The following is a 10397-nucleotide window of genomic DNA, read 5'->3' as shown; positions in this document are numbered from 1 at the left end:
AGAGACCCCAGCCCCATAGAATGACCCAGCCCCATAGAGTGACCCGGCCCCATAGAATGACCCAGCCCCACAGAGAGACCCGGCCCCATAGAATGACCCCATAGTGCCCCATAGAATGACTCGGCCCCATAGAGCGACCCAGCCCCATAGAGTGACCCCAGCCCCATAGAGTAAGCCCAGCCCCATAGACCGACCCGGTCCCATAGAGCGACCCCAGCCCCACAGCATCCTCAGCCCCACAGAGCATCTCCAGCCCCATAGACCGTCCCCAGCCCCATAGAGCGTCCCCAGCCCCACAGAGCATCTCCAACCCCATAGAGCGATCCAGCCCTATAGAGCGTCCCCAGCCCCATAGATTGTCCCCAGCTCCATAGACCGTCCCCAGCCCCATAGAGTGACCCAGCCCCATAGACCATCCCCAGCCCCATAGAGCGTCCCCAGCCCCATAGACCGTCCCCAGCCCCATAGAGCGTCCCCAGCCCCATAGAGCGTCCCCAGCCCCACAGATTGTCCCCAGCCCCACAGTGTCCCCAGCCCCATAGACCGTCCCCAGCCCCACAGATTGTCCCCAGCCCCACAGTGTCCCCAGCCCCATAGACCGTCCCCAGCCCCATAGACTGTCCCCAGCCTCACAGCGTCCCCAGCCCCATAGACCGTCCCCAGCCCCATAGAGCATCCCCAGCTCCATAGAGCGACCCCAGCCCCATAGAGCGTCCCCAGCCCCATAGATTGTCCCCAGCCCCATAGAGCATCCCCAGCTCCATAGAGCGACCCCAGCCCCATAGACCGTCCCCAGCCCCACAGATTGTCCCCAGCCCCACAGATTGTCCCCAGCCCCACGGCGCCCCCCGCTCACCTCTCCTCCAGCGCCGCCCTCCACCTCCCCCCCGGGGCGCTGCGTGTGGGGCCGGCCCCATAGAGCCCCCCATCGTCGTCGTCGTCGTCGTCGTCGTCGTCGTCGTCCCAGTCACTTGTGGGGCAGGAGTGGGGCGGGGTGGCCGGGGCGGCCCCCAGCCAGCGCTGCAGGCGCCATAGGGCGCCCCACAACCAGCGCAGGAGGGCCCGGAGGTCCTGGGAGGGGGGGACGGCGTCATGGGGGGCCGCTGTGGGGCTGGGAGAGCCGCTATGGGGCTGATAAACCCGCTATGGGGCTGGGAGAGCCGCTGTGGGGCTGATAAACCCGCTATGGGGCTGGGAGAGCCGCTATGGGGCTGGGGGCTCCGCTATGGGGCTGGGAGAGCCGCTATGGGGCTGGGAGAGCTGCTGTGGGGCTGGGAGAGCCGCTATGGGGCTGATAAACCCGCTATGGGGCTGGGAGAGCCGCTATGGGGCTGGGGGCTCCGCTATGGGGCGGGGAGAGCCGCTATGGGGCTGATAAACGCGCTATGGGGCTGGGAGAGCCGCTATGGGGCTGGGAGAGCCGCTGTGGGGCTGATAAACCCGCTATGGGGCTGGGAGAGCCGCTATGGGGCTGGGGGCTCTGCTATGGGGCTGATAAACCCGCTATGGGGCTGGGAGAGCCGCTATGGGGCTGGGGGCTCCGCTATGGGGCTGGGAGAGCCGCTATGGGGCTGATAAACCCGCTATGGGGCTGGGAGAGCCGCTGTGGGGCTGATAAACCCACTCTGGGGCTGGGAGAGCCGCTATGGGGCTGAGGGCTCCGCTATGGGGCTGGGAGAGCCGCTATGGGGCTGATAAACCCGCTATGGGGCTGGGAGAGCTGCTATGGGGCTGATAAACCCGCTATGGGGCTGGAATAGCCGCTATGGGGCTGGGAGAGCCGCTGTGGGGCTGGGAGAGCCGCTATGGGGCTGATAAACCCACTATGGGGCTGGGAGAGCCGCTATGGGGCTGGGAGAGCCGCTATGGGGCTGAGGGCTCCACTATGGGGCTGAGAGCTCTTCTATGGGGCTGAGAGCCCTGCTGTGGGGCTGGCAACCCCACTATGGGTCTGAGGGTCCCGCCATGGGGCCTCCAACACCGCTATGGGGCTGGCAATCCCGCTATGGGGCCTCCATCCCTGCTATGGGTCTGATGGCCCCGCTATGGGTCTGAGAACCCCTCTATGGGTCTGAGAGCCCCTCTATGGGTCTGAGAGCCCTGCTATGGGGCTGAAGGCTCCGCTGTGGGGCTGAGGGCCCTTCTATGGGGCTGGCAATCCTGCTATGGGGCCTCCATCCCCACTATGGGGCCTCCATCCCCACTATGGGTCTGACGTCCCCGCTATGGGGCTGAGGGCCCTTCTATGGGGTCGAGGGTCCCGCTATGGGTCTGAGAGCCCCACTATGGGTCTGAGGGTCTCGCTATGGGGCTGGCAATCCCGCTATGGGGCCTCCATTCCCACTATGGGGCCTCCATCCCCGCTATGGGTCTGACGTCCCCCCTATGGGGCCGAGGGCCCTTCTATGGGTCTGAGGGCCCCTCTATGGGGCCGAGGGTCCCGCTATGGGGCCTCCATCCCCGCTATGGGGCTGACATCCCCGCTATGGGTCTGAGAGCCCTTCTATGGGTCTGGCAATCCCGCTATGGGGCTGACGTCCCCGCCGTGGGTCCGCGCGCAGTGGGGGCGGGGCGGGGGGCGGGGCCCTGACCTCCAGGAGCTGCCCCGCCCCGCGCAGCGCCCGGTCGGCCAATCGCGTGAGGCCCCTCAGGCGCCCCGCCCGCCGCAGCGGGGCCGTGTGCAGCAGGGCCTGGGCCGACGGGCGCCGCGACGGCTCCGGATCCAACATGGCCGCCAGGAGCGCCCGGAGCTCCGGGGACAGCCCTGGGGGGGGGGGAGGTGGGCGGGGCGCGGGGAGGACACGCCCCCCGGGAGCCCCGCCCCCAGAGACCCCCCATGGAGGCCCCGCCCCCATAGAGACCCCGCCCCCAGAGACCCCCCTCATAGAGGACACGCCCCCAGGGAGGCCCCGCCCCCAGAGACCCCCCTCATAGAGGCCCCGCCCCCCAGAGACCCCCCATGGAGGCCCCGCCCCTGGAGAGACCCCGCCCCCAGAGACCCCCCTCATAGAGGACACGCCCCCCCCAGGGAGGCCCCGCCCCCAGAGACCCCCCTCATAGAGGACACGCCCCCCAGAGACCCCCCTCATAGAGGACACGCCCCCCAGGGAAGCCCCGCCCCCAGAGACCCCCCCATAGAGGCCACGCCCCCCCTAGAGAGACCCCCATAGAGGTTCCATGGAGGCCCCGCCCCCAAGGAGACCCCGCCCCCAGAGACCCCCCTCATAGAGGCCCCGCCCCCAGAGACCCCCCTCATAGAGGACACGCCCCCCAGGGAGGCCCCGCCCCCAGAGACCCCCCATGGAGGCCCCGCCCCCCTAGAGAGACCCCCATAGAGGTTCCATGGAGGCCCCGCCCCCGGAGAGACCCCGCCCCCAGAGACCCCCCTCATAGAGGACACGCCCCCAAGGAGGCCCCGCCCCCAGAGACCCCCATAGAGGCCCCGCCCCCCTAGAGAGACCCCCATAGAGGTTCCATGGAGGCCCCGCCCCCATAGAGGCCACGCCCCCAGAGACCCCCTCATAGAGGCCCCGCCCCCAGAGACCCCCCTCATAGAGGACACGCCCCCCGGGGAGGCCCCGCCCCCAGAGACCCCCTCATAGAGGACACGCCCCCCGGGGAGGCCCCGCCCCCAGAGACCCCCCTCATAGAGGACACGCCCCCCGCCAGGGAGGCCCCGCCCCCAGAGACCCCCCCATAGAGGACACGCCCCCCATGGAGGCCCCGCCCCCAGAGAACCCCCTCATAGAGGACACGCCCCCCGGGAGCCCCGCCCCCAGAGACCCCCTCATAGAGGCCCCGCCCCCCAGGGAGGCCCCGCCCCCAGAGACCCCCCATAGAGGACACGCCCCCCAGGGAGGCCCCGCCCCCAGAGACCCCCCTCATAGAGGACACGCCCCCCCAGGGAAGCCCCGCCCCCAGAGACCCCCATAGAGGCCCCACCCCCCTGGAGAGACCCCCATAGAGGTTCGATGGAGGCCCCGCCCCCAAGGAGGCCCCGCCCCCAGAGACCCCCCATGGAGGCCCCGCCCCCCCCATAGTGACCCCCATGGAGGCCCCACCCCCCCTAGAGGCCCCGACCCCCATAGAGCCCCATGGAGGCCCCGCCCCCCTAGAGAGACCCCCATAGAGGTTCGATGGAGGCCCCGCCCCCAAGGAGGCCCCGCCCCCAGAGACCCCCCATGGAGGCCCCACCCCCCCCCATAGAGACCCCCATGGAGGCCCCACCCCCCCATAGAGGCCACGCCCCCAGGGAGACCCCCCTAGAGGCCCCGACCCCCATAGAGCCCCATGGAGGCCCCGCCCCCCCCAGAGACCCCCCCCAGGGAGCCCCCCCCCCCCACCCCATAGAGGCCACCCCAGTGAGATCCTCCCACAGAGCCCCATGGAGGCCCCATAGAGGCCCCCCTACCCCATAGAGGCCCCCCCACCCCATAGAGCCCCATAGAGGCCCCACAGAGCCCCATGGAGGCCCCCCACCCCATAGAGCCCCTTGGAGGCCACCCCATCCCCATAGAGGCCCATGGAGACCAGCCCAATGAGATCACCCCATAGAGCCCCATAGAGGCCCATGGAGACCACCCCATGGAGACCACCCACCCCATAGAGCCCCATGGAGGCCCCCCCAAGAAGGAGGCCCCCATAGAGCCCCATAGAGGCCCCCCTGCCCCATAGAGCCCCACAGAAGCCCCATAGAGGCCTCCCCTGCCCCATAGAGGCCCCCCCACCCCAATGAGATCACCCCATAGAGCCCCATAGAGGCCCCCCCACCCCACAGAGCCCCACAGAGCCCCATGGAGGTCCCATAGAGGCCGCCCCATCCCCATAGAGGCCCCACAGAGCCCCATGGAGGCCACCCACCCCATAGAGCCCCTTGGAGGCCGCCCCATCCCCATAGAGGCCCATGGAGGCCCCCCGCCCCACAGAGGCCCCCCTCACCCCATAGAGCCCCATAGAGGCCCCCCTGCCCCATAGAGGCCCATGGAGACCACCCCATCCCCATAGAGGCCCATGGAGACCACCCCAATGAGATCACCCCATAGAGGCCCATAGAGCCCCATGGAGACCACCCCATCCCCATAGAGCCCCATAGAGCCCCACAGAGCCCCATGGAGGTCCCATAGAGGCGCCCCCATCCCCATAGAGGCCCATGGAGACCACCCCAATGAGATCACCCCATAGAGCCCCATAGCGCCCCATGGAGGCCCCCCCCGCCCCATAGAGCCCCATAGAGGCCCATGGAGGCCCCCCCGCCCCATAGCGCCCCATAGAGGCCCATGGAGGTCCCCCCGCCCCAATGAGATCACCCCATAGAGGCCCATGGAGGCCCCCCCGCCCCATAGCGCCCCATAGCGCCCCATAGAGGCCCCCCTGCCCCATAGAGGCCCATGGAGGCCCCCCCGCCCCATAGCGCCCCATAGCGCCCCATAGAGGCCCCCCTGCCCCATAGAGGCCCATGGAGGTCCCCCCGCCCCATAGAGGCTGCTCCATCCCCATAGAGCCCTATGGAGGCCGCCCCATCCCCATAGAGGCCCATGGAGGCCCCCCCGCCCCATAGAGCCCCATGGAGGCCCATGGAGGCCCCCCCGCCCCATAGAGGCCCATAGAGGCCCATGGAGGCCCCCCCGCCCCATAGAGCCCCATGGAGGCCCATGGAGGCCCCCCCGCCCCATAGAGGCCCATGGAGGCCCCCCCGCCCCATAGCGCCCCATAGCGCCCCATAGAGGTCCATGGAGGTCCCCCTGCCCCATAGCGCCCCATAGAGGCCCCCCCCGCCCCATAGCGCCCCACAGCGCCCCCCGTCCTCACCCTCCGCCAGCCCCCGGGGCAGCCGCCCCCTCCGCAGCTGCTGCCATTGGGGGCCCTGGGCCGGCAGCGCCCGCCCGGCCGCGGCCTCCAGGAGGGTGAGGCCCAGGCTGAACACGTCGGCCGGGGGCCCCGCGGCCCCCGCCAGCGCCTCGGGCGCCAGGTACCGCCCGTCGCCCTCGGGGAGGCCCCCGGAGCCGCCCGATGCTCCCGACGCTGCCGGGGGCTCCCGGAGGCCCCTGAAATCCCTGGAGGCTCCCGGAGGTTCCTGGAGGCTCCTGAAGTCCTTGGAGGCTCCCGGAGGTTCCTGGAGGTCCCTGAAATCCCTGGAGGCTCCCGGAGGTTCCTGGAGGCTCCTGAAGTCCCTGGAGGCTCCTGGAGGTTCCTGGAGGCTCCTGAAGGTCCCGGGAGGTTCCTGGAGGCTCCTGGAGGTCCCCGGAGGTTCCTGGAGGCTCCTGAAATCCCTGGAGGCTCCTGGAGGCTTCCGGAGGCCCCTGGAGGCTCCCGGAGGTTCCTGGAGGCTCCTGGAGGTCCCCGGAGGTTCCTGGAGGCTCCTGAAATCCTTGGAGGCTCCCGGAGGTTCCCGGAGGCTCCTGGAGGCTCCCGGAGGTTCCTGGAGGCTCCTGAAATCCTTGGAGGCTCCTGGAGGCTCCTGGAGGTCCCCGGAGGTTCCTGGAGGCTCCCGGAAGCTCCTGAAGTCCCTGGAGGCTCCTGGAGGCTCCCGGAGGCTCCTGAAATCCCTGGAGGCTCCTGGAGGCTTCCGGAGGCTCCCAACATTCCCAGAGGCTCCCGGAGGCTCCCGGAGGCCCCTGGAGGCTCCCGGAGGTTCCTGGAGGCTCCCGAAGTCCTCGGAGGCTCCCGAAGGCTCCTGGAGGCTCCCGGAGGCTCCCGAGGTCCCCGACGCTCCCGGAGGATCCCGGAGGCTCCCAAAGTCCCTGGAGGCTCCTGGAGGCTCCTGGAGGTCCCCGGAGCCTCCCGAGGCCTCCGGAGGCTCCCAAAGGCTCCCGAGGTCCCCGGAGGCTCCCGACGTTCCCGGCTCTTCCGGAGGCTCCCGGAGGCTCCCGAAGTCCCCGAGGAGGCACCCGCGGGGCCCCAGGAGGACGTTCGAGGGCTTCACGTCCCGATGGGCCAATCGGAGGCCGTGGAGGTGGCCCAGGGCCTGCAGGAGGTCCCACAGGTACGCGGTGACCCTCCACGGGGACAGGCGGCCGCCGCGCGCACAGGCGGCCTCCAGGGTCCCCCCGGGGCACAGCTCGCTCTGCAGGTACAGGCGGCCGCGCTCCTCCCAGGCGCGCAACAGGCGGACGCAGTGCGGGTGACGCCCCACGCGCTGGTGCTTGCGGGCCTCGGACAGGCGGCGGCGCCGGTCGCCGGGGCCGCGGAACGGGGGGCGCGTCCGCTTGACGGCGTACAGGCGGCCGTCCTCGCGGCTGCGCACCTGCCGGGGAACAGGCGGAGGACGTGGCGGGGACAGGCGGAGCCGCCGGGGACAACCCGACACAGCGGTTGTGTCTTCCAGGACAACCCGACCCGATGGTTGTATCTTCTACAACAACCGGACCCCATGGAGGGACCTTCTAGACCCCCAGGGAACAACCCAACCCAACGGTTGTGTCTTCCAGGACAACCGAACCCAACGGTTGTGTCTTCTACAACAACCGGACCCCATGGAGGGGCCTCCTGGGACAACCCAACCCAGCGGTTGTGTCGTCTACAACAACCCAACCCAACAGTTGGGTCTTCCAGGACAATCGAACCCAATGGAGGGACCTTCTAGACCCCCAGGGAACAACCCAACCCGATGGTTGTGTCGTCTACAACAACCCGACCCAATTGAGGGATCTTCTAGAACAATCGAACCCAACAGTTGTCTGTTCTACAACAACCCGGCCCAACGGTTGTATCTTCCACAACAACCGGACCCCATGGAGGGGCCTCCTGGGACAACCCGACCCAATGGTTGTGTCATCTACAACAACCCAACCCAACGGTTGTACCTTCTAGAACAACCGAACCCAACGAACGACTGTGTCATCTACAACAACCCGACCCGACGGTTGTGTCTTTTCAGTGTCTAGGGCACCCCATAGACCCTGCCCTACCAGACAAGCCCTATAGGAAAGAGCCCTATGGGGTGAGGTCCCTATGGGGCAAGTTCCCCTATGGGGTGAGGTCTCTATGGGGCAGGTTCCCCAATGGGGCAGGTTCCCCTATGGGGCAGGTTCCCCTATGGGGCAGGTTCCCTATGGGGCAGGTTCCTGCTATGGGGTAAGTTCTCCTATGGGGCCCCCTATGGGACAGGTTCCCGCTATGGGGCAGGTTCCCCTATGGGGCAGGTTCCCTATGGGGCGGGTTCCCGCTATGGGGCAGGTTCCCTATGGGTCGAGGTTCCCTATGGGGCAGGTTCCCCAATGGGGCAGGTTCCCCTATGGGGCAGGTTCCCCTATGGGGCAGGTTCCCTATGGGGCAGGTTCCTCTATGGGGCAAGGTTCCCTATGGGGCAGGTTCCCCTATGGGGCAGGTTCCTCTATGGGGCAGGTTCCCCTATGGGGCAGGTTCCCTATGGGGCAGGTTCCCCTATGGGGCAGGTTCCTCTATGGGGCAAGGTTCCCTATGGGGCAGGTTCCTCTATGGGGCAAGGTTCCCTATGGGGCAGGTTCCCTATGGGGCAGGTTCCCCTATGGGGTGAGTTCTCCTATGGGGCCCCCTATGGGGCAAGTTCCACAATGGGGCAGGTTCCCCTATGGGGCAGGTTCCCTATGGGGTGAGGTCTCTATGGGGCGGGTTCCCTATGGGGCAGGTTCCCCTATGGGGCAGGTTCCCTATGGGGCAAGTTCCACAATAGGGCAGGTTCCCCTATGGGGCAGGTTCCCTATGGGGTGAGGTCTCTATGGGGCAGGTTCCCCTATGGGGCAGGTTCCCTATGGGGCAGGTTCCCCTATGGGGCAGGTTCCCCTATGGGGTGAGTTCTCCTATGGGGCCCCCTATGGGGCGGGTTCCCCTATGGGGTGAGGTTCCCTATGGGGCAGGTTCCCTATGGGGCAGGTTCCCCCTATGGGGCAGGTTCCCCTATGGGTCGAGGTTCCCTATGGGGCAAGGTCTCTATGGGGCAGGTTCCCGCTATGGGGCAGGTTCCCCTATGGGGCAGGTTCCCTATGGGGCAGGTTCCCTATGGGGCCCCTATGGGGCAGGTTCCCGCTATGGGGCGGGTTCCCGCCGTGGGTCACGGCCCCGCCCCCGGCCCCGCCCCCAGCCCCGCCCCCCCACCTTGTAGACGTCGCCATGGGAACCGCGTCCCAGGCGCCCCAACACCCGGAAGCACTGCCGGAAGAAGGACCCCGGGCGCCGGGGGTCGTACAGGCGGCTGCGGGGGGGGCCGGCGTCAGGCGGCGCCGCCGGTGACGACAGGCGGAACCAGACGCTGCGGGGCCCGGGGCTCCACGGGGGGCGGGGCCGGGGCCGCAGGCTCCGCCCCCCCGGGGGGGGGCGCCGGGGGGGGGACGTCGTGTGGGGCCGGGAGGGGAACATGGGGGGGGGGGGGGGGGCTGTGGGGAGGAGGGGGGGGGGTTAGGGGGCTGTAGGGCCCCCCCGCCCCATAGAGACCCATAGAAACCCCCATGAGCCCCATAGACCCCCCTGCCCCATAGAGACCCCCCCTGCCCCATAGAGACCCATAGAAACCCCCATGAGCCCCATAGACCCCCCTGCCCCATAGAGACCTCCCTGCCCCATAGAGACCCATAGAAACCCCCCATGAGCCCCATAGACCCCCCTCAGCCCCATAGAGACCCCCCAGCCCCATAGAAACCCATAGAAACCCCCCATGAGCCCCATAGACCCCCCCAGCCCCATAGAGACCCCCCTGCCCCATAGAGACCCCTTATCCTATAGAAACCCCCTGTGCCCCATAGAGACCCCCCTGCCCCATAGAGACCCATAGAAACCCCCATGAGCCCCATAGACCCCCCCAGCCCCATAGAGACCTCCCTGCCCCATAGAGACCCCCCAGCCCCATAGAGACCCATAGAAACCCCCCATGAGCCCCATAGACCCCCCCAGCCCCATAGAGACCTCCCTGCCCCATAGAGCCCCCCCTGCCCCATAGAGACCCATAGAAACCCCCATGAGCCCCATAGACCCCCCTGCCCCATAGAGACCCCTCACCCTATAGAAATCCCCCCCGCCCCATAGAGACCCCCATGAGCCCCATAGACCCACCCCTGCCCCATAGAGACCCCCTCACCCTATAGAAACCCCTGCTGACCCACAGAGAACCCCCCCCGCCCCATAGAACCCCCATAGAGACCCCCATGAGCCCCATGGAGACCCCCTCACCCTATAGAAACCCCCCCGCCCCATAGAGCACCTATAGAAACTCCCATGAGCCCCACAGACCCCCCCCGCCCCACAGACCCCCCAGCCCCATAGACCCCCCTGCCCCACAGACCCCCCTGCCCCATAGATCCCCCCTGCCCCATAGATCCCCCCAGCCCCATAGATCCCCCAGCCCCACAGACCCCCCTGCCCCACAGATCTCCTAGCCCCACAGACCCGCCAGCCCCATAGACCCCCCAGCCCCATAGACCCCCGCC

The 10397-nt window shown here is 68.5% G+C and overlaps 1 protein-coding gene across 1 annotated transcript; it reads right to left on the bottom strand.

Moving 5' to 3' along the window:
* Positions 1-2609: 2609 nt before the first annotated feature.
* On the bottom strand, positions 2610-9226 carry PKMYT1 (protein kinase, membrane associated tyrosine/threonine 1; the record flags this gene model as incomplete). Its single annotated transcript, XM_088538613.1, has 4 exons — positions 2610-2764; positions 5809-6015; positions 6853-7243; positions 9073-9226. Coding segments are annotated over 4 exons (907 nt in total), but the record flags the coding sequence as incomplete, so codon positions are not given.
* Between the last annotated feature and the right edge of the window lie 1171 nt (positions 9227-10397).

The sequence above is a fragment of the Tinamus guttatus genome, unplaced genomic scaffold (assembly GCF_059628265.1).
Source record: "Tinamus guttatus ecotype Peru unplaced genomic scaffold, ASM5962826v1 Tinamus_guttatus_pri_ptg001104l, whole genome shotgun sequence".
Classification (NCBI taxonomy): domain Eukaryota; kingdom Metazoa; phylum Chordata; class Aves; order Tinamiformes; family Tinamidae; genus Tinamus; species Tinamus guttatus.
Note: the sequence above shows the minus strand (reverse complement) of the source record. Positions and strands in the feature narration are given on the sequence as shown.